Below are 24,770 nucleotides of genomic sequence, written 5' to 3' on the forward strand. Positions count from 1 at the left end.
TCCTGTTGTAAGTAGGAAGTTTGCGTAATACCGCTGTACTTGAGTGATGGACTTGTGTCTTTGTATCACTATCTACATAGGCATTCACAGAAATTATGTCTAAGTTGTGTTCCAGTGCTGGGCACTCACTGTTTTGCTACACAGTAATATTAATCCTTCTGGTTAACTTTCTGATGCTGATTTGCAATTAATAGAAGCAATGTGAGAAGGCAACATGAGATGTCTTACTTTCTTCCCCAGCATGATTGCACAAGCCTGGCTTTCTGTGAAAGCAGGACTTAATTTACAAGTGAGTGTGACTGGGCTTTTTGCTTTGACATGATGAAATTCCAAAGAAACCTGTCTTTGCAAAACTTCTAGGAACACTTAGCTGCAAAGGAAGAGAATAAGGTTCCACAGCTTTCTCACTTCTGTTGCTCCTATATTGTACTATTAGATTCTATGAGATTCAGTTCAAGGAAATCCTGTGGATGGTTTCTGAAAGAAGATACTCTGTCTCTTTGGGGACATAAACAATTCTAGTTTCACAGATTTATTTGTAAAAATGTGATTTGTATGCTGTGCTACCTATTGTAGGCTTTTTCATTATTCCACAGAATCACAGAATTATTGAGGCTGGAAAAGACCTCTGAGATCATCAAGTCCAGCCTATGACTTAACACCACCACATCAGCTAGACCATGGCACTAAGTGCCACATCCAGTCTTTCCTTAAACAACTCCAGGGATGGGGCCTTCACCACTTCCCTAGGAAGTCCATTCCAATGTCTGCTCACCCTCTCAATGAAGAAGTACTTCCTAATATCCAGTCTAAACCTCCCCTGATGCAGCTCCACGCCATGCTCATGTCTTGTCCCTAGTTGCCTGGAAAAAGAGCCCAGCCCCCACCTGACTACAGCCTCCCTTCAGGTAGTTGAAGGGAGTGATAAGGTCCCCCCTGACTCTTCTTCTCTCCAGGCTAAACAACCCCGGCTCCGTCAGCCTATCCTCATAAGACTTTCCCTCTAGTCCTTTCACCAGCCTCATTGCTCTCCTCTGGACCTGCTCCAGCACCTCAATATCCTTCTTGAAGTGAGGGGCCCAGAACTGCACACAGTACGCGAGGTGAGGCCTCACTAGTGCTGAGTACAGGGGGGAAATCACATCCCTACTCCTGCTGGCCACACTATTCCTGATGCAAGCCAGGATGCTGTTGGCCTTCCAGGCCACCTGGGCACACTGCTGGCTCATGTTGAACCGGTTGTCAACCAGTGCTCCCAGGTCCCTCTCTGCTGGGCTGCTCTCCAGCCACTCTTCCCCCAGTCTGCAGAGCTGCCTGGGTTCATTGTGGCCAAAGTGCAGGACCCTGCACTTGGTCCTGTTGAATTTCATGCCATTGGCTTTGGCCCATCGACCCAGCCTGTCCAGGTCTCTCTCCAGCTTTGGTGTCATCCGCAAACTTACTAAGGGTAGACTCAACCCCACATCCAGGTTGTCAGTAAAGATGCTGAATAGGACTGTGCCTAGTATTGATTCCTGGGGGACACCGTTGGTCACTGGATGCCAACTGGATGCAGCTCCATTCACCATCACACTCTGGGCCTGGTCATCAAACCAGTTTTTAACCTGGTGAAGCGTGTACCTGTCCAAGCTGCATATTGCTGTCTTCTCCAGGAGGATGCTGTGTCAAAGGCCTTGCTGAAGGACTTCCCCTCATCCACTAGCTGGGTCACCCAGTCATAAAAGGATTTGAGATTTGTCAGGCAGGACCTTCTTTTCCTAAACCCACATTGGCTGGACCTGATCTTCTACAGATCATGGACATGTCTTCTACATGTCGCTTGATGGCACTCAGGATGATCTGTTCCATAATCTTGCCAGGCCCTGAGGTCAGGCTGAGAGGCCTGTAGTTCCCTGGATCCTCCTTCCAGCCCTTCTTGTGGACGGGCTTCACATTGGCCAACCTCCAGTCATCTGGGACCTCCCCAGTCAGCCAGGACTGGTGATAAATGATTGAGAATGGTTTGGCCAGTTCTGCCAGCTCCCTCAGCACCCTACGATGAATCCCATCCAGACCCATGCACTTGCTGGGATCTAAGTGGCACAGCAGGTCCGTAACTACTTCCTGCTCCCCATTCCTGTCTAGTAGCTCAGGAGCCCAGTTTTCCTGAGGGTAGCTAGTCTTTTTGTTAAAGAGGCAAAGAAGGTGTTAAGTACCTCAGTCTTTTCCTTTTCCTCCATTATTAAGTTCCCTCCTCATCCAATAAGGAATGAAGATTTTTATTGACTCTCCTTTTGCTATTAATGTATTTATAAAAGCATTTTTTATTATCCTTTACACAGATGGCTAGATTAAGTTCTTGCTGAGTTTTTGAATCTCAAATTCTCTTTCTACAGGCTCTTACAGTATCCTTAAATGTTTCTTGATTCATCTGCCCCTTTTTCCAAAGTTGATACACTCTTTTTATTTCTGAGTTCTTGTAATAGTTCCCTGCTCAACCAGGCTGGTCTTCTTCCCCACCAGCTCCTTTTTCAGCACACAAGGACAACCTGCCCCTGTGCCTTCATCATTTCATTCTTAAAGTAAGCCCAGCCCTGCCAGCCTGCTTTGTTTTTGAGGGCTGCTTCCCAAGGGACTCTCTGAACCAGCATCCTGAATAGACTGAAGTCAGTCCTCTGCAAGTCCAAGGTAGAGATTTTGCTGACAACCCTCCTAACTTCACCGCATATTGAAAATCCTGTCATGTTATGATCACTGTGCCCATGACAATCTCGAACCACTACATCTTCTACCAGCCCTTCCCTGCTCATGAACAGTAGGTCCAGCATGCCACTACCCCATGGAGGCTCACTTACCAGCTGTAGCAGGAAGCTCCTGGATTGCCCCATTTCTGTTGTGTTGTACTTCCAGCAGAAATCTGGTGAATTGAAGTCCCCACAACAACAAGTGCAACCTAATAGAAAAAGAGGTGAGGGAAAATAAATTCTATGACTTCCTGTACTGTTTTAACGTCCTTCAGAATCTGGAGGGGTTTTTTGGCTCTACTTAAAACCTCTTTGCTGTTGTGTTTCTACAGCAGCTACACGTGATAGTACATGCAGTAAAGTGTTCTAGATACTCATTACCTTGTCTGTGGTGACTCATAAGTGCTTTGGCTGAATTATTAAAACAGGGTTTCAAAGGTGGAAGAAAATGAGTTTTCCATCTGTCATTGGAGACCAGTAAACTTTGCTGCTTCATTCATTAATATTGTGGTTCTTGATTCTATAAAAAACCCCAAACTGTCTTGCTAAACCCACTTAAGCACTTTCATCCTTAGAATAAAAGTCAGTGTGTTGATTATTTGACCAAGAAAGAATTACTGTAGAGCTCTTACATATGGAGACCGTAATGGTTAGTGTTCAAAAGGAGTAACTAGAGGGACTTCAGGGTGTGTCTTAAAACCTAACTGTCCATAAACTTCTAATGTAGAGTGAAGAGCTAGATGCTAAATTAGTCTTTCCGAATATCAGTGTAAAGTTCTGTAGACAGCTACAGACATGTGCCGTGAGGCACATCAATCTCCAGAGGTTGCTTCTAATCCCTAGTATTCTTTAATTCTGTGATTCTGTGACAGAGCTGTCTGGGCCTTCTGCCTCTAGTGCTTGTAGGTGATGGGCAGTTCTGTGAAGTTATATCAGTGCTCTGCCACCATTTTCAGAATAATGGAAAATTACATTTCCATGTTTATGTGATCACCTGAGTAAACTTCTGAAGATAATAAGCCAATTTAAACACTTGAGCCATGTCAGAATTTTAGAGGTCTGACATTTTTAAGTGTGACCAGTAAAAATAATTTACCCAGCTTAAGTGAGTTGCTGGTGAGGAGCTGCAAACTTGCACTTTCCAAGATGGTGTTTGACAAATACAGATGGTGAAAAGTGAAGAAGCAAGAGCTGTCTAATGCTGATATTGAGCCCCATGCTTGAGTGCTAACAGAAACTTCACACAATCATGGTGGTAGGAAAAGACCTTTAAGATCACAGAGGCCAACTGTCAACCCAGAAAAAAACACCATGCCCACTAGAGCATGCCCTGAAGTGCCATGTCTACATGTTTCTTGAATACCTCCAGGGATGGTGACTCTACCACCTCCGTGGGCAGCCTCTTCCAGTGCCTGACCACTCTTTCAGTAGAGAAATTCTTAGTAATGTCTGGTCTAAATCTCCCCTGGCTCAACTTCAGGCCACTTCCTCTCATCCTGTCCTTATTTACTTGGGGGAAGAGGCCAACCTCACTATGCCTCCTTTCACGTAGTTGTAGAGGGCAATGTCATCTACCCTGCGAGTCTCCAAACTCAATTTGTTGTAGGTGACTGTAGAATGTTAGTTAAGCTTACTTACATAGTTGTCTTCTGCAGCAGGATGAGGTGTTTCCATGTTCTTTTGGAGGTAAGCATCTTGACAGTGATACATAACAAAGACTGTTTATAAAGTAGGTATTTATTTGTAGAAGCCTTACAGCATTAGATTGGTAGGAGTGCTTAGTATGTGCCAGTAACTGCTATAGCCGATACAAGGGTTAGATCTCAATTATTTCCTCCCAAAAGCTGGGCAGAGCAGTTGCCTTTCTTTATGGAAGAAAAGCTTACGCTTTTGAGAACTTCTCAGGAAAGCAAGACATGCAAAATTTCATTTTTCATGCAAATATTAATTCAGAATATTTAAAAAACCAAACAAAACCCACCACAAAACCACAACCTAATTCTGAAGTTTTCAAAGGGAAAATCTAAAATTAATATATCAAGCAAATGTTTCTGAAAGTGTCAGTTTCCACCAGTTTCCACTGGTGGAAAAAACCCCTCGTAAAACAGACAGAAAATTTGTCCATGTAACTTGAATCTAGACCATGTCATCTTATTTCTCAAAGTGAAATAATGTGTACAACAAGCGTAAATGCCAGCATTCATCAGAACAAATCTATTTCTTGGAAAAGAGGTCTACAGCTTATGTACTACTCTAAGACAGCTTATATACTACTCTAAGACTGCTTTTCTGAGAGGGAAAAAATAGCTAGAAATTTTAAAAGCCTGGTATTGTTATAGAAATACTAGTACTTCCTTTTCCTTTTGGAATCTTTCAATACTTGTGTTTTAAACAAAAATCCTAGGCTCTGTCCTTCTCTGTCCCCACACCCTTTACCACTGTCTTTTCCATTTCACTCTTCTAGATGTATGCAATGTGCAGAATGCATCCAAACTTGGGGGGTGTTAGGTAAAAGGACAGAGATGGCATAAATTCTCCTTTCTTCTACCTAAAGGAACTGTCCTACCACTATCAAAAAATTAGATATGATTTACTTTGGGTAAGTTCCTCTATGAAAATAGAAAAGGAGGGCTAGTAGGCAGTGCCTTTTAAGGTTTGCTCATGTCCAACCAACCTGGGGTTGCATAGTTTCAGAAATACTGGAATGGATAAAGTCTTAACATTGCTGGTTTTGCTGAAAAAAACTCTGTGCCTTTCCAACTGCTTCTTCCTGTCACTTTCTCTTTTACAGAAATAATGCACCTTAGTAGTATCTTCAGGTATCTGCAGAACAGTAGCAGGGGGCTAGTCCTGGTTGGAGTTCCATGTGATATAGAACCTAGATCAGTTCTAGTACTAGTGGGCATGTGGAAGCAAGTCTGAAAAATGAGATCTGGGAAGGAGCGTGCTTCTGTTTCATCTGGTTTCAGTGCTGCTGTTTTAAGTTGAAGTCACACCTTTCATACTTTTACAGTAACAGGAATATTTTCTCAGCCGCCTCAAGTGAGAAATCTGCTTTGAATTGTTTTAAAACTTGCTTTATAAGCCTGTCTAAAATGGAAAGGTACAGAGAAGTGATTGTTTGTTTCCTAAACATTAGTGCTGGTATATAGCTGGCTGTAGAAAAAAGAAGAATTGAAAGTGGAAGGGCTTCATTTTATAATTTGTTTTATATTACGTAATATTGTATATACTTTCATATATATGATGTATACAACATATGAGGCTTATTTCATTTTGAAATTTGGGTGAGTCATATAGACAGAAGTTGAAAGCAGAGCCCTTTTCCAAATTGGTATTGAACCTTTCTGGTAACTTTGTTTAACCCTGAGTGGATCTGTTCTAGTGCCCTTTTACCTGCGTGGTGACATACTTGCCACAGCAAGTCAAGTTTGTAACAGGACTTGAGGTCAACTGGGAAGTTAATTCTGGTATCAAATTACTGCTCTGTAGTCAGTATTATCTTTTAAGGAGCTAGTTTTCTTGAAAATGCACAGCATTAGTAATTTAAACTAGAACAGGAACTTCTGTATACCCAGGAAGTGTGTAGTTTGTCAGTGGTCAAAACCAGCTAGTGGAGGAAAAATCATGCAAGATTTGTAGAGGAGAGATTTACTTCCTCTTTAAAGACAGATGAGCTGTCTGCAGTTTGAAAAAGTGTTGTTTCTAGTGAGCCATTTTAAGCCCCGAAGAGACTGAAGATAGAGACTAAAGATGGTTAGTCTTTCTGATTTTTTACCTGCTAATATTTCTATTGTATGTGTTACGGGCTTTTGGCAGGGGTCAGGGTGTATTATTGTTGTATAATTTCAATTAAATGCATGGCTTGGTCTGCTCAGTTACCAGCCTGTCTGGTTAAATCAACTGTTGTTCAGAGTGTAAAAACTAAAATTGGTACAGGTGCTAAAAAAGAGCTGATTGGTAAAAGGAATTTAATTTCGTTTCACAGTATCTCATGCAGAAATAAATTATATACCACTTTAAAAGACTGTTTACCTAACAGTATATTTAAAAAAAATATCGCGTTATCAGTCTTCCTTTAACTCATTGTGTACTATAAGTTCAGTTATCACATCTAGTTTCATCTCTGTATTGAAAGAAATTATTTGACACGTGGGTGTTACTTACAGATTATCTTATTAAAGTTGTATGTCATTGTGTTTTACAGTGCATGTTTGTTATCTTCATGATGCATAGCTATCTCTATTGCAGAAAAACTTCTTTGCTAACTCAGAATGTTTTTCTAGAAGCAACAGAGGAAGTTTCACTGGACAGTCCAGAGAGGGATCCAATACTTTCACCAGAACCTACTCCTGCAACTACTCCTGTAACGCCTACTACATTAGTAGCTCCCAGAATGGAACCGAAAAGTGTAACAGCCCCTGTGATTTTTGATAGAAGCAGAGAAGAGGTACACGGTGAACTTCTAAATTATGGAGATGACTTGTTTATTATTTGATGTTTTTTCTTCTTTTAAAGTGATAGTGTTGACTCACAGGATCGTTCTTTGCTGAGAGGAAGTATGTGAAAGAAAACTTTATTTATTTTGCATATTAAGTTTAGTATGAGTTTGATTCTTTAAAAGACCATAATGATTCATTACTTAAGGTATTATATTGGACGTTTGTAGTGGGAGGAGTAAGCTCCTCTGTTGCTTCAGAATAGATACTGTAAACATGTATGTAGAAGCAGGCCATCCACTTGGTATAGAAATGTTTGTTCAATTGCAACTCCTATTAGCATGTTACAAGTTTCAAGTTGGATTCTGAAGCTGTTGTTAATGTGGAAATGGAGGAAGGCAGTGTTAGCTTTGTCCTGCATGCTAAGAAACAGCTGACGCTAATGGTAGTTGCAACATTGCTATTTACATTTGATGTTCCATTCAAAGTGTTGGCATTGCTGAATGCTGTTCTTTCTGATGTATTTTCATGCTAGGCAGTGCCTCTGCTAAATCAGTTTGCAAACAATTTGTCTGTAACTCAGTGATGACTGCTTCCCCGGCTATCAAAAGATATAATTTTATTCTGATTTTTCCCTCCTTCAGCCCTGGTACACTCTCCTTTCTGCCATGGTGTTTTTTAAAATCTGTTTTTATCAGATGTTTGTATATTATATGAAAAATAATTAAATTCTGCCTTCTCAGAAAATTTTGTCTTTTTCCTTCCCAAGCTCTTCTGCTACAGACACTATTAATCACAAGTTGTATCTGTCTTTTGATTAGAGACATAAAACATTACAAATGAGAGTGGCTTTTGAGCCATAGTATCTGCTGGGATTGGAGGAGATACAATGACCATGCCCCTGAGATAAATATTAAAAATTTTGAGGCCAACAGGTCCTGAGGAAAGGCTGCCACACTAAAAGCTTTTGCAGGAAGGCCTAAAATAAAACCATAGAATAATTTAGGTTGGAAAAGACCTTTAAGATCATCAAGTCCAACTGTAAAACTAACACTGGAAAGTCCACCACATGAACATTGTTGCAGTGACAATCAGTGTTAGAAATCATACTGACAACATTGAATGCTGGGTCTGGAAGGGTTTTTTTCGTTATACAAACATACTGACTTTTTCTCATCCTTCCTTATCCTTGTAACACTGCAAAATATGAATGCATGTTCCCTTGTTAAATTTGGCATATCTTTTTCCTAGATTGAAGAGGAAGCAAATGGAGACCTGTTTGATATAGAAATCAACGTATCAGACCCAGAGAAAGTTGGTAAGTTCCTTGAGCCTAGTCAGATGAAAAGCTATTGAGTGTGTATTTTGGGACAAGAAGTGTGTGGAGGGATTAAAATAACTTGTCTGAGGATAAGAATCTTAATTTTCTTACAGGAGATGGCATGAATGCTTATATGGCATACCGAGTAACAACAAAGGTAAACAGTGCAACAAGTACTTGTAGATAACTTTGTATCATAACTGAGTAGCTGAATGAGTAATTCATAATTAATTTTTTGTTTTAAGACATCGCTTTCCATGTTCCACAAAAATGAATTCTCTGTTAAACGAAGATTCAGCGATTTTCTGGGCTTGCACAGCAAACTAGCAACAAAGTACATGCATATCGGTTACATCGTGCCTCCAGCTCCAGAAAAAAGTATTGTAGGTAAGTGTAGTTTGTACAAGATTGAATTTAAACATATCATTTAAGTACTGTCATATAACTTAAGTATTTTTCTACCTGTTGGGCTTGTAAATTAATTACTTTTCTGCACAAATATTATTTACTGCTTATGAGGTGGTCCAAACTATTAAAGATTCTTTCTGTTCTGTATTTTAAGAAGTTCAGGTTAAACTGGAAAGATGTGTACTGGCCTTTTCCTAACTCAGACCAGCACTGATAATCAGAAGGACTTTTTTCATAATACATGGCCTTCTTTCTTCACTGTTGCCTTTCAAGAGCTGATTATCAAAAATAAGGTGTTAAATGGAAGTTTATTTTTAACTTGCACTGTTATCAGTTGCTTGCAGTTTACAGAGCTTCATTGATACTCCACCCCTCTTATACGTTTCTTTTAGTCATGGTGAAAGCTAAAACCTCTAGTTAATTCTTCAGAGTTCTAATTCAGAAAATGCTTTTGAGTGATGCTAGTCTTCCGGAATGCCTTGAAGGATCAGATATTTTCTTCATAATCTAAGAAACGTGCCTGATGCATTGAAGCAACTTCAGATTTATGAGCTGTAGTAGTAGAGGCTTTTTCCAGCTAAACGTTTTAAACATTAAAATCTGTTTAAATCTTTTGCCTGTATCCTTATAAATAAATTATTGGCTTCTAGAACCCTGTTTGATACGTAGGGAATGTCAGGAATTTATTTATTTATTTTCAGTAATTTAGTCTATAAAGCTAATTAGAGCAGTTGCTTTTCATGTAAGTAGAATAGGCAGACTGAGTAGATGTAGACAGCATAAAGTTTGGGAATATAATGCTTTAAATCTGTGGAAAGCACTGCATTTTCCTGTCTGCATGATTTAAAATGTGATAAAAAATGTTGGTAGTTCTTGAAAGCAATATAAGATTCTGTAATAATCAATTTGTTGTGTTAGGAAAGTAAGTTCAATTACAAATGCTAACAGGGCTTATGGTGATGGAATGAGGCTTCTAGTCAAGTCCTTTGGATGATACAGTGTATAAGGTATTTATGACAGTGTGCAATTACATGGAAAAACAGTATTTGCATCACAGTGAAATTAATCTGTAAGATAAAGCTTAGACAGGATTTCAGGTACAAATTTAACAAAGCCAGAATAAACCTCTGGAAGTGTGTAAAATGGTGGGATTTATTGCAGTGTAAGCAAGCACTGACTGTCACTTCAGATAGAGGCTTTGTTAAACTACAGGTAAGTTCGGAAAGCTCACAGCCCCTGTAGCATGTTTTCCAAAGAGCATGAAACTCCTTCTTTAAACTTGAACTTCAGTGCACAAGTGATATTTAGTTCTATTCAGAAATATGTAGTCCATGTATTTCTAACTCACAAGAAGGGATTCTAGGCTCATTTAAAACGGGGCATCTTAAAGCACAGAGCTTGCGAAACAGCTGAAAATATTGTGAGGAACAATTACTGAAAGAGGTTGCTGAGGAGAGTTCAGGATACCTCCTCTCTGGAAGTGTTCAAGGCCAGGCTGGATGGGACTTCGAGCAACCTGGTACAGTGGGAGTCCCCCTGTCCATGCAGGGGGAGTGGAACTAGATGATCTGTAAGGTCCCTTCCAACCCAAACAATTCTGTGATTCTATATTGTATTTACATGACTCATGTTTATTTTTGAAGTTTTAATAGGAAATATCAAACGTTCAGTGTTAGGCAGTGTGTATGGTACAGAAGTCCATAGAGTGTTCATTCTGTTACACTGTTGATTTCACCTGGAGTTGTAAGCTTTGTTTTGGTGATGGAAAAGAGGGGCTGGCATTTCAAACCTTAACCACAAAGTCAAGTGATAAAGCTAGAGCTCAACATTCATCCAAACTACCACACTACTTACGTGTGTGTTGGAAGATCACATTTTCTGCTTTTAAGTCAGTAATATATTAAGTCATGGATCCTTTCCTCTGAAGGTTTAGAGTGCTAGAAATAATTATCAATATCACAAGTTAGGAATTTCTCATATTGGTAGTTTGATTACATATTCAGTTTTTTCCTTATGAACTTCTGTTGGAATCAAATGTGAAGTATCTTTTGTATTAAATTGCAGTGTTTCATGCTTTGTGGAGTGAAATATTAATGAATAGTAATACTCTAATACAAAGAGATGAGGCATGTGAATTACCTTACTCTGGAATACTTTAATCCTTGTTCTTAAATACATATTTTCTTTATAGATGAATTTGTGGATTTACAGTTACACTACACTGTGCAGTATGCTTTTGGAAAAAATGCCGATCGGATTTATTTTCATCATGTTACAGACAAGGGAAAAACTAAGGCTTCATTGAGAGGTTAAGGGTCCCTCCTTGTTCCTGTAAGGATGCTGTTTGTCCCCTCTGTGGGTTACTGTGTGAAACTTCTAAAGCCAGAAGAGAGATCGGGTGAGGAACAACTTTGAGAACTGCTGACCTGGCAGGTCACAGAGTACCTATTCAGAACCTTAGGAGCTGGAGAAGCACAGAACTAACAGACCAGGAATACACTACAGGGAGAAATAAGATGTTTGGACTGTATCATAACATACTTCTTTGTGTTTTAGGAAATAATTATGAATGTTCAGTGTTTCATGCTGGTTTTGATGGGACTCAGGTTCCTGAACTCCCTGAGTTTGGGTCTTTAGCATGAAAAATATTGACAGTCTTGACAGTTTTAGAGTTCTTTTGTTGCTGAGGTTGAATGTATTTCCCATACCACGATACATCAGTAAGTCTGACTTCCCTATTACAGATTTTTGGCCTCTCTTGACTTCGGCAGAGGAAGCAGTGTAAAGCTGCATACATTTTATTCTGATAATTTTATTCTCCGTTCAGTTTGTAGTTGTTCATATGCTCCAGAATTTTTGGAGCTGGTTAGTTTGCCTTAGTTGACTAAAAAGCTCTTTGTTTTAGAACCTTAAAAATTCATTAAAGAATGAAAATACTGCTCATTAGCTTACCAATTTATAGGTTTACAAGCTGAGATTTATTTTCCTATTCTGCTTTATTTGGATAACTTTTCTTCTTCTGAATATGAGTGACCAGTAGGACTCTGATCTTAAATTTAGATTGTATTCAAAATGCAAATTAAATTAGTTTCATATCACCTCTAGTCACAATTAATATATTACAGGAAATTGTATATTTCACAGAGCTGCTCCCACAAAACCATGCAGCATGCAGTGTTGATGTTTTTTCTGTTCCTGTGTAGTGTTTTTAATTGTAATTTTACTTAAATACATAAACTTAGGTGAACTTTTATCTTCTAATCACATTGGTTATGTTACTGATTTTTTAACGATAAAATCAATATGATGCCATTTTTTTCAAAGGCATGACCAAAGTTAAAGTAGGCAAGGAAGATTCTTCATCTACTGAATTTGTAGAGAAAAGAAGAGCAGCTCTAGAAAGGTAATGTATGTATCTAATTAAAACTTATTTAGCCTCATAATGACTTGTAATATACTACATGGGCTCTGTAATTGGGATCTGAGCCATCAGTACTTAGATATATTCTGGAGGCTGTATTCAGCTGCCAAATGTTTGTATAGAAATTGAATAATTCTCATTAATAATGGGAGATGTAGTCTTATTCATATAGAGTATTGTAGCTAACTGTTTTCAGACTGGTTGGTGCTTTAAACTGAGATTGCAGAGATCCAGTAAGTAAAACTTTCTTTATCAGCTTACTTAAACATTTGGAGATTAAGGAATTAAGGCACTTAAGCAGTATGTCTTTTCTATGGAAAATCAGCTGTAAGTTTCAGTTACTTGAAAGTAAAATACCCTTCTCCTGACTTAAAATACATTGAGGTGTCTACCTGAATTTTGGCATAAGTGATACAGGGTCTCTGTCACCCAGCACTGGTCTACAACTAATATTGTTTATGTATCTTTCCCGTGGCAGGATTCTGTCACTGATACACTGCATCATTTCCCTTTGTTTACTTGGCTAGTAAAGCCTTTACAAAGTAGTAGAATTTTAAAAAGTATACAGCCTTAATTTTTGTGTTATTTTATGATATACCCACTGCTGTCATGCATTTTCATCATATGGGAGCAATAAACCATATAACAGCTTCAGTTAAACTCGAGCATTAACAAAAGACAAACATTTTAAATAATATGTTGAAAGAACTATGTAACAGTTAATGTGTGAAGTTATTGAACTGAGTTCCAGAGCCAATCTTCAACAAAAAGTGTATCTTCAGAATCCCATTGCTAATATCTTTCCCCTTCAAAGTAACAGAAGAACATTTGAAATGACACTGAACCTCAGAATACTGATATTCTATCTTAGTTTCTGTTACTGAAAGTTGCCATACAGCTTAAACATTTGTCCCCTAAAATTGCACCCAGAAGTTACCAAAGTTGTTCTGTCATTTGGAATGAAACTCTGAAACAATTTGCTCTTTTTTGAACCTAGAACTATGGGGAAAGTGGGCAGGAAAGCAATTTACCTTGTTAGCTGAGTTCACTAAAATTTACACTCTAGAATAGTGACCATATGTACTACAAGTCTGTCTGCCAGATGCCTTCAAGCACATTGCCAGATATCTCCAGTTAAACATCTCCCTCAGAGTAAAGACTAGTCTCTAGCAGCAGTTTTCTAAAGAAAAATATCTTTGGTTGCTTACCTTATCAGCTTTTAACTTGTACATGTTACTGAGTGTAGAACAAGCAAAGAAAGGCTGAGCAATCTAATGCATAAAATAGTTTCACTGCAACCCCTAGCTTCTTTAGGAAGAAAAATAAGGGTCTGGTGGCCATATCTAATGGAGAATGGAAAAAATACATTACATTTACAATTCTGATATACTTGGACTTTCAGTTAAAAGTCCCAGCCCACATAATTTCCTAGGGCAGTTTCTAAGCAGTTAGTGAGTGTACAGGAGGTATTCCAGTACTTCACTGCTGAGACTTGAGCAAAACTAAAGCTTTACAAAAAATAGAGTATGCTGTTTATAGTATTCTGTCACTACATCTCAACTGGCAATAGCACATACTTTTTTGTATTCCCGTGATCTTTTGAGGTACTAGAATTCTATACAGAATTCATGAAAATGTCAGACACTTTCTGTGAATACATGAGGTTAAAATCAGTTATGACGAACGTGCAGCTGCCTTTAGCAGATGGCAAATTTGCAGCAGTTTTTAAGGGAGAAGTTTCTCTCTTCAACCTGTATTCATTGGTAGTTTTTAGACCTAAGCAGAAATGTAAAGAATTGCAAAAGGAAGGAGTTTCATTGATTTATTTTTTTTAATTGTTATTTATTGAATGGGGAGTCCACTAGAACTAATGTGAGTTGAAGGCTTTCATCTGCCCAGCAAATAAATAGTTCATACTTGAAACATAATCAGCTAATTTCTCCAAGATTTTCTATAACTCTAAAATAATTCAGTCAGAATTAGCTGTTAAAAAAAAAAAAGCCTATACACTGCACTGTACAAGAATGTTTAAACAGGCTTATCTTTTTTTTTTTTAATGGTGTAAATTGGCTGTTATTAAAGGAAGAGAACTTCACTCAGCTGTTGAAAATATGGAGTATAATATTTTAACACTGTGCAACACATAATTACAGCACGTTCCACCTTAAGGAATTTCTTTTGTAAACAAACTATGTTAGAAACCACTGCCCTCACCTTTGGTTTGTTACATTGTGAAATGGAGTGTGTGGGGCTGCATTACTTTGATCTGAAGTTCAGGTTTTATGGCAGCCTTACTAGAGTAAAGCTTCAATATATGTTTCAACAGCTTGATGGTCCTACCTTGTAATTCTATATAGGACTTAGGCTAAGTGCTTGTTGGAGGAAGTTTTACTGAGTGCATAAATACAGTTTGAAGAGTCAGCAGAGACACAAAGGACTGAAGGGGCATGGACACTGAAATATCATGTGACCCTCTAGAGATGACTTTGGAAGTGTTCAAGCCCTATTAGATACTGAGGGAAGTTGTGTGTTGCGTTGTAGCTATTCTTTAGGTGAAGGATTTTCCAATGCTGTCAGGCACATTACATCTATTTTGTTATCTAATATTTTAATTTTTAAAATCATAGGTATCTGCAACGAACAGTAAAACACCCAACCTTGTTACAGGATCCAGATTTAAGACAATTCTTGGAAAGTTCTGAGGTATTTAAGTTCAGTTCCGTTTGTTTCTACATATGGTAACCTACAAAGCAATGTATTTTCTTTTTATTGACCCTTGATCCCCTAAATTAATAGGAAATCAAATTGCACTGTACCCTTCATGGGACAGAGTGGCAGAGGTTACTTAAGTAATGGTGTACCTCATCCTCTGATAAAACTTAGAGGGGTGGTGACCAAAACCTGTTTGCTGATCAGTGACTTTTCAAACAAATTGTTTTGTCCAGCTCTGAGAGAAGCTTGTGGCACACAATGAAAATCCATAATTGATGTTACTGATTGTTAAGTAAGATGAAGAATTAAACTGGCTTGGAAGCATCTCTCTTAACCTCTGTAAGTCCAACTTCAGGTGTATCAGTAGGATCATGTGGAAAGCACTAGCAATGCTGCTAACCAGGCTAGATGTTATGCAAACGGAGGACTTAAGTCACCTCTGCTGTCAATCTGACACCTTTCATAATGTTAAATACATTGTTAAAGTTACATAACACCTCTTTATAAATGTGCGTAGTGGATTCACTGTAATACTGAACTGTCTTTTGGCCAATGTCAATATCTTACTTACACTAATAAGTCCCAGAGACTTCACAGCTGACAAAAGCATCATTGGTAGATCACTTAGAGTGGGTTTGTCAGTGCTGCTGACAGACAAAACATCACATGAAGGGTAAATATTCTGACAAAGGGGTGACACTTTATAGCATATTCATAGTAGCCTAAATAATAATATCAATTGAATTTATATTTTATTAACTACTCCTGGGGATTTCCGAACACCTAAGCAGCTACACAGTTCTTTACATGCCTGAGAACGCTTTGAAATCTGGCATATATTGAAAGGTAAATAGATATCAACCTTTTATAATCAGCACATAATTCAAATCTTGCATTGCAAATAAATGTTTCACAGAATTTCTTTCATTTAATTTGTTGTAAATCTAAGCTTTTACGTTCCTGTAGTGGCAGTTTGTTCTCTGTAGTGTATAGGTGGCTAGTTAGGACTTTTGGCTGTTTCGTAACAACTTTGGACAAGTGGGTTGTTTGTTCCATTTAAATGTAAAGATGTAGAAGAAAAGTAAATAGTCTATATTTTTAAGTTTTTCTCTTGAGAATGTAGAAGTAGTAAATCTGAGAAATTAGATTCCACTATACTGAAACACACGAGTAAAGAAAACACTATATCCTTTTATTTTCCCCCTTGTGCCCACTTAAACCTCCATCCTTTTAACCAGTCTGTGTGCCCTTATTTGTCATTCAATTCCAGCTGCCGAGAGCAGTTAACACCCAGGCTCTGAGTGGAGCAGGATTATTGAGGATGGTGAACAAGGCTGCCGACGCTGTCAACAAAATGACAATCAAGATGAATGAATCGGATGCAGTAAGAGCTGATTTTTCAGCTTGAATAATGAAACGAATTAATGAGCCCCAACAACTGCATTTTAAAGCTGTAGAAGTAGAAAATGGGTTAATAATTTGCTTATTGGCTTGAATTCTTAGCTGTATCAGTTGACCACCCTGGCAGTACATGAATAATTTGCTTCTTTAAAACCAGAAATGTTGTTGGTGATCTAATTTGTAATGCTTGACTCTTTCATCTGTTGTCAGTGGTTTGAAGAAAAACAGCAGCAATTTGAGAATCTGGATCAGCAACTTAGGAAACTTCATGCTAGTGTTGAAGCATTAGTCTGCCACAGAAAAGGTAATTTTAGTTTTATGTGGTTGCACCAAGTGAAGTACTTAGAACTGTAGCAAACGGTGATGAAACAAGGTCTTAGTTTGCTGGAGCTCTTACAAATTAATAGAGTAATATAATATATTTTAATGGAAAAATCTTCTAATTGTACCTTTTAGTTTAAACTGCTGTAGCATTTTTTGTATATCTATTTTTAATCTTAATTTTAACCAGAATATCTGTAATTCCTTAAGTTACTGTATTGACTTAGCGTAATTTTTTTCCTGTGGAGATTGAATACCATACCTAACAATGCTAAACAGTAAACATCCATAAATGTATCTGTATGTCTTAAGCCAAAAGTAATTCCCTTCTCAACAAAAAGTGGCTGCATAAATCCATTTAAACATCTTTTGGCTCAGTATTGCTCTGTTAAGTGTGTTTAAGCTTTTGAACAGGAATTTGCTATTCTTAATTTGATCCACATAATAATATCTGATCAAGCTACTGTTAAGGTAAACTCTTCTGGAAAGATAAGTAGTCTCAGAATATCAGCTTTTGGTTTACTTAATTTAGAGAGAAACAAAGTCTGTAAGTTTATCTTTTAATCACATATGCATCTGTTTTGTCAAAGACGGCTTTCCATCAGATGTTTTAAAAAAATCAAAACACCAAAACTTTGATTTGTAGTTCAAGGAGGACTGTAAATGTTCCTTCTGACACTACTGTATTATGTTAAAATATAGTTACTTTTCAACTCTACACTTTCAAAAGTATGTGAAAATATTTTAAGTTGCTTTTTTCATAGCTAATAGGTAGTACTCTCTTTAGTAAAAAATCCTTGGCCAGATGTTCTAAAAACTAAAGATTATTCTAAGGAGTAATGGAAAATCAAAGTGTTTGTTTAATGTTGATTTGACACCTGCTCATAGATTTGAAAAACTGGTGGATTTTTTTTTTAAGAGCTGTGTTTAAATTGTAAGGGTTTTACATATCTAAAAGACATGTTGCTTCTACAAACATGTCTGGTGTTCTGATGATTCTGCTGAAACAGCACAGTGCCAAAAAAACCTGCACTTTTAAACCTGAAGTAATTTGGATTAACCATTTGTTCAAAGGTCATTTGTAGGACGTAACTTTGTACAAGATTACTTACATGGGATTTGATGAGGCATTTGCCCTGGTATTTGTGGATAAGTAAACTCAAAACTGTACATTCATAAATGCCAGCCATGCTAGTATGTGTAATTTTTTTTTTCTTTTAAGACATGTTCAGGATGTGGCAATACATTACAGTATGCACAGTTAAAGGTACTTTAGTCAATAAACCAGTCCAATAGAGATAAATTCCACCCAGGGGAGTGGTGCTTTTGTGAAATAGTTAGGTTTTTTCTCACTTCATGGAACAACTGTGCTATAGACATGTTAGAATGGTTTTTAATTTGCTCTGTAGCTGACTTGGCTTTTGTTTTGTGGACTTGCATTTTGTCTGAAGTAGGCAGATGGATAGTACTGAAGTGACATGTTTTTTCCATATTTTTGCTAGAAAGAGTAGGCATGGCATTAACAGGTTCAGCAAAACAAAACATTTACTGATGGAAAGCCTTTTTGTGCAGGATTTTTTTCGTAAATGTGGTTTCGTTGTGATCTTGTGTACTTTATCACGAGGTTTGGGAAACATAACTTATTTTTCAATTGGTGAAGTTAGGGTTGAAACAGGGCGGAGGTCACTGGTCCACTGATCTGTGATGCAGAAAATGTAACAAGTTAACAATGTTGTACTGAACATTACTTCTGTATTTCAGAGCTTTCAGCCAACACAGCTGCCTTTGCTAAAAGTGCTGCCATGTTAGGTAACTCTGAGGACCATACTGCTCTATCTAGAGCTTTGTCGCAGCTAGCGGAGGTTGAGGAGAAGATAGATCAATTGCATCAAGAACAAGCTTTTGCTGATTTCTATGTGTTCTCGGAACTACTTGGGGATTATATTCGTCTCATTGCTGCAGTAAAAGTGAGTACCACTAGGAGAAATACCATTTTTTGTGTTTAAAGTCACATTTCTCAACTTTTAGATTTAGGGTGAATGAATGTGTGTATTTGCATGCATGACAACACAGTTAGGACTAAGTTTTTGCCTGTACTTCTAGCTGAGTAAAATGCATGCATCCATGATCAGTTGTTCCAATGATAAAAATGGTCGTCAACAAAAATGTGAATGGATTAGTAAGACCCCCAAAAAATATAGATTGTTAACATGATCTACTTTGAGCAGTATTAATTGCACAGTATTTGAGGACACCATGCCCTTCTGTGTCTAAGCATACTGTACTTGTTTCTTTCAGGTTACTTATTTTTACAGTATGCTCATAAACTTTCAAAAATGTAGTTTGGTTTAATTTGGTAGATAGTCAATAGTTTCTGTAAATAGGAAATACAGTTTTGGATCTTCATCTCACTAAAGCAAGTACTTAATTTTGGAGTAAGTCATGCTACACAGTATAATTAGGTTTTGACACAGGAAGGGGTGTCTACAAATTTTGCCCACAAATACCTTTGAACTTGCCAGATTTCTCGGGATATATATTTTTATTTTTTAGCGTCTACTTCTGCTTCCTTATTCCATTGCTAACATAAATGTATTGCTGAATATGCATGTAATCCATATGCATGAGAAGTTCACTAGAATCTATATTTAGAGAAGTATTTGCATAACAGAACAATTTGTGGTGGTTGTTTTGGTAGTGTTTGGAATGGAATGAGGAATATAAAATGGTTTGGGGCACTAAAATGTTGCCTCTGAAAATGCATCTTGAATACCCTGTTATTTGTGGAAAGTATTGAGCTGTGGAAGCATTCTGTCAAATGAAATGCAAGAGGACGTGGTAGATACAGTGAGGTTTTTTGAGTATACTTGTTCTGCTTTATCCAGAATTACCTTTTCTTGCTAGGAATTTAGATAGCTCTAACAGTTCCAGTTGCTTAACAAATTTGTCTGTCCTTACAGGGTGTTTTTGATCACCGAATGAAATGCTGGCAGAAGTGGCAAGATGCTCAGGTCACTTTACAAAAAAAACGCGAAGCTGAAGCAAAGCTCCAACTTGGCAACAAACCTGATAAATTGCAGCAAGCTAAAGATGAGATAAAAGAGGTAACTTTATTGAACGTTATTTTGGAGATGAGATTTTCTGCATTAACTCATTCATGCTGCATTAATGCACTACTTTATACCATTTTTGTTTATAAATCACTCATTTGCTGTTTTCCATATTTACTGAAATTGTTAAAAGGAATTTATTTTAAATATTAAATGTTCGAAGTTGTTACTCATTGTAAGATCTGTAAGGCAGTTATTGCTGTCTTTACAGAGTCTGGGAAATGGGAGGAGGGGAACATGACAAGTTAAATAATGCTTTTAACTGTTAACAGTTCACTTGGGTAGGCATCTCTTGGCTCCTAAAGCTAACATCCAGCTAAGACAACTAATGGAGAACTGTTCCCATGTTTTGCTTAATTATGCAGCCTATCTACCTATATATATATATACATATATATATGTATATATGGTGTAATTTCAGTAAAAATAAATCTTAACATGTTGAAGTGTCATAATTTATACACTTTTTCTATCATGCTTCACTAAGGAAATTGAAGAGGTAGGACAACTTAACTATTTAATATTAATGCATTCTAATTATGCACGAGCATTCTCCCATTAAATAATGGGAGAACATCATTATAGATGTCAAGCTTTCTTATGCAATTACTTTGTTTGGCTTCCTCATTGGTCACTAACCACATGCTGCTTTGTTTTTTCTGCCCTTCAATGTATTTTGCGTACAGTGTTGAAGTTACTCATTAACTTCGTTTTCTTTATCTTGAAAAAGGCCTTTGTTTACTGGGAAAACTTAGTGTCACTCTTGTGACATCTTGCTGCTTGCCCCTCTTGATGTCACCCATCCATCCACAATACAAATGAGCTGGAATTCCTTGTCAAAAATACTTCTGGAGTATTGGGAGTAGCAGGAAATACTTGCTGATTGTTTCTCAGTCCCAATATTAAAATAATTAATTACGTTGTTCCTGAGGGATTTATTTTTCCCACTTTATTGATCAAAGAAAGTTTTAGTAAACACACAATTTGAATGTGCTGATTGAGTTATTGCTGCCCTTGAAATTTGTTACGAGTTGCTGATTTCTGTAATAGTAGTCCTTCTGGCAGAGAAATTTCAAAGTGGAAGCCTACACAGCTTGAGTTCATCCAAGATAATAAAAGGCCAAAGAACAGTCCTAGAAATAACTCATTGAACAGGGAGATGTTTCTCCTTGTCAGAAACTGCAAGATAGCAGACTATTACCCATTGATAGCTCATATAGGACTTGGCATTTGAGCATAATGAAACTGGGATATTGGATCCATTAAGCCTATAGATGAAGTCTCAGGCAAGTTGATTTGATAGGAACACACTGGAAATCTAATTTACCTTTTCTTTGGTGGAGTTCTGGATTGTTTCAGGTACTACATAGTATTTCAGGTACTCTTCAGGCTGTTCTTCCATGAAGGACATCCTGATTAAATATAAACTAAAAATATAACCATGTAGATATTTACTGGAACATAGATGATGTTCATCTCATATCACTAAACTAACTTGACACTGCACCACAAAATGCTTTTGGAAATAAATAGCACCACTAATTGCTAACATGAATATGCTATATTGAAGTATGCTGTTTCCTTGCTGCCTTTTTCTGGGGAAGATAAGTGTTATGGAATATACTGACTCCCATGGTTCAGTTAATATATTGAGATGAACAGCTACAGTTGCATTTTAAATACTTGTTAGCCTGCATATATCTGAAGTGGAAGGCTGAGACTGATACCTTTGTTCACAATATATCTACACAGCTAACTTAAATTTAACAGTATAAAAAGTGTGTTAAAGCAGTTATAAGGTAATATAGATTATAATGATCTGTTATAGTGTAGCTGGATGTCTTTTCTCATAAACTAAGGAGAAACCCAACCTCTTCCTTTGAATTGTCCTTTTGTCTTCTTACCCGCAAAAATTCTTCTGCTTCTGCTTTCTATGAAAACAAGTTCCCACTGAATATGAAAGCATGTTGCCTTGGCATGCCTACGCAACATGCATTCTGACTGGAAGGCAAATATATGTGTCCTCAATAGCTTGTCATCTGCAACAGAAATATGATTGAGATAATCGTATACTTGACCATAGGCAGAGATGAAGATTTAATCATCTATTCTGGGATTAGGAGAGTACAGGGAGCTAACTTTGAGATGCTTAATTGGACAGGTAGTCCAAAAGCTAACAGGTGTAGATTCTGTTTATAGCAGTGTTTGTGAAGATTAGCAGGTAAAGCTTTAGCAATCCTTTTTATTTTCTAAAGAAACTTTTAAAAATACTAATAAGTGTTCCTTAATAGCGATAGTAAGATTTGTTTTTTACATTTCATTTACAGATGGCATTACCTTAGAGATACCATTGTTTTAACTAATATGATGACATCCTCTTACACAAATTGTTGGAATTGTTATTATAACACTTTCCCTTAAGTATGCCAAAAAAAGCAAATAATGTCGTTTTCAGCTTGTGAGTGATTATCTAAAAAACGTTCAGATACTGACAGACTGAATTGACAACACTAAGTCTTATCTCTGCATGTCTTTCCTTTGCCAGTGGGAGACAAAAGTTCAGCAAGGGGAGAAAGATTTTGAACAGATCTCCAAAACCATTCGCAAGGAAGTGGGAAGATTTGAGGCACGTATAATTTTGTCGAAATAAATTACAGTTGTACTTTAGATAATATTGACGTTCCAAGTGAAACTGGTTAAGAGGTTAACATGCCATAATTTATTTATTAACAGAAGGAACGCGTGAAAGACTTTAAAACTGTTATTATCAAGTACTTAGAGTCGTTAGTGCAAACACAACAGCAGGTAAGATACATTTTTTTACAAGTTAATACTTACTACATTCCATATTAGGTTAGTTAAAAAAATGCAAGCCTTAAGTATAGCAGTTTCTAAAGCATAAAGAACTACTTGTCGTCTGTACTGTATTGGAGAACAACAGTGATTGCAGTTTCCCAGCTACTGCTATGCTCCCTTGCACAACTGTAATTCAAGGAAGCAAGGGAGAAGCTCCCTCAGGGATATGGGCAAGTGGAGGATCTTGGTCTTCTGAAACTGAAGTAATCCTTCCACTTACAGATTGGAGTCAATTGTAATGAATATGTACTTAGACTTACTGAAGATACTTGAATATTTGAATATTTATTGCTCTTTTTAACACTATAAAATATTACTGAATATTGTAAAACAAGTTTTCAGTGACTCAGAAGTAGAGGTTGTTCCTCACAGAGTGTCTGGAATCTTTCCTTTGTTCATTCTGGGAACATAAGCCTCCAGCTTTGTTTAATTAAAAAACAAAAAGCGGTACCCTTAGAGGTAAGAATAGCAAGTGGAGCTTGCAAACAAATTCTGTATAATTGTATTCTATAGCATTGTGTTCAATGTGTGGTAACAATATTGTTGCTATAAGCAGATTCGTGTATTTATTACTTGTATTTTTGCTTGCATTATGTAGTAATGTGAATGGATAATATGAAACTCCTATATTCTTATTTTGTTCAGTGGAAACAAGTTTACCACAAGAGGAGGAAGTTATCTGTGTTTTCTTTGCCAGCATTTAGCACTTAATAGTTTTTCCCTTCTCTTCAAGCTAATAAAATACTGGGAAGCATTCCTGCCTGAAGCCAAAGCCATCGCCTAAAAGAAGAATATTCTAAGTGACAAGACACTCTGGATGTTTGTCCTGGATAAAACTAAATTCCACAGTGAAATCACTTTAAATCATCCAAATAAACCACTATATATTTTATGAATTAACATGGCTTTTTTTATATACTACAGCATTTTATTAACAAGCTGCATGTCCTGACCCTCTTTGAAGTGGACTGTGGCATGATGTTCTGCAGTACATTGCTGAATTGAACACTATTGTGTCTTAATACTTGCACTGAAATGTGCGCTGCAAGGCCAGAAAGCTGTTATTTTTGTTCTTTACAATACAATGTTCTGTAGTATGTTTATCTGATCTTTATGAAACAGATTTAATTGCATCGATTAATGTTCACTTAAACATTCCTGTACAAAAACATGTTTTTGTGACTACAATAAAGGGGATATACCTTGTGAAACATTAAACATTCTGGGTTTGTGTCTGTAGGTATTTACTGATGTTCTTAGAAGTACCATTTTCAGCAAATTGAGATTATATCAAAGGCAGAAACAACATTTAGTAAAGAATGCTGGAGAAGGTATTAAAGATCCACGAACAAGTATTTGTGGTAAACTATTCTGCTTTTAATCTCTTCATTACAGATATTCTTTTCACCTGAAGTTATCAATGCCGCGATAAACTGTTATGTTTTAATACTCATAGGGTCAAAAGACTGATGCTTTCAGGTGTTAACAAAGCTTTTGGCCACCTTCATGGTCAAATACTGATGTCCTACTGGACTGATAATTTCATCAATTGTCCTTGAAAAAATCTTGCTAGTAATTGAAGAGGAAGAAAAGTAAGTCATTCAGCTGGGTGTGAGCTAGTTAAAAGGGCTAGCTAGCATTCTACTTGGATTTTCTTGAGTAGAAAATACCTTTGCAGGGGCTGGTTATATCTTTTGTAAGAAATCAGTAGCTACACATTTTTCTGAAAAACACAACATGCTACATTGTCATTTTAATGACGTACTGATCTTGTCAATAGCATGTATTCATATTAATTGCAGGTATTAACAAATTTTATACAAATTTTAATCATAAAATACAAGAGAAGCTGTTGCTTTCAGACAATCATAAAACCACAGGATAAGCCCATGAATTTGTATCGTTCGTGGTCAAGCATAAAGAAACATCCAATACTATTTCTGAACAGAATAGAACCTAAGTTCAGCTGGAAGATCATACATTCTGATTTATGCAACAAAAGTAGTGTAAACTTTCCAGATTGGTCACTCCTATTATTCCCGTACAGAGTTCTGTTGA

The 24,770-nt window shown here is 37.1% G+C and overlaps 1 protein-coding gene across 1 annotated transcript in view; it reads left to right on the forward strand.

Moving 5' to 3' along the window:
• The window catches only part of SNX2 (sorting nexin 2), a 35,442-nt gene extending 11,512 nt beyond the window's left edge, over window positions 1–23,930 (forward strand). The window contains exons 3-15 of the mRNA XM_051641933.1: window positions 7,010–7,173; window positions 8,414–8,480; window positions 8,597–8,640; window positions 8,729–8,870; window positions 12,216–12,294; window positions 14,940–15,015; window positions 16,295–16,408; window positions 16,636–16,729; window positions 18,508–18,713; window positions 19,707–19,850; window positions 22,402–22,482; window positions 22,590–22,661; window positions 23,446–23,930. Of these exons, the coding sequence (XP_051497893.1) occupies window positions 7,010–7,173; window positions 8,414–8,480; window positions 8,597–8,640; window positions 8,729–8,870; window positions 12,216–12,294; window positions 14,940–15,015; window positions 16,295–16,408; window positions 16,636–16,729; window positions 18,508–18,713; window positions 19,707–19,850; window positions 22,402–22,482; window positions 22,590–22,661; window positions 23,446–23,496 (1,334 nt within the window). The 3' untranslated portion in view covers window positions 23,497–23,930. The remainder of the gene's footprint in view (window positions 1–7,009; window positions 7,174–8,413; window positions 8,481–8,596; window positions 8,641–8,728; window positions 8,871–12,215; window positions 12,295–14,939; window positions 15,016–16,294; window positions 16,409–16,635; window positions 16,730–18,507; window positions 18,714–19,706; window positions 19,851–22,401; window positions 22,483–22,589; window positions 22,662–23,445) is intronic.
• The last annotated feature ends 840 nt before the right edge of the window (window positions 23,931–24,770 follow it).

Source organism: Apus apus, chromosome Z, assembly GCF_020740795.1.
Source record: "Apus apus isolate bApuApu2 chromosome Z, bApuApu2.pri.cur, whole genome shotgun sequence".
NCBI classification, from domain to species: Eukaryota; Metazoa; Chordata; class Aves; order Apodiformes; family Apodidae; genus Apus; species Apus apus.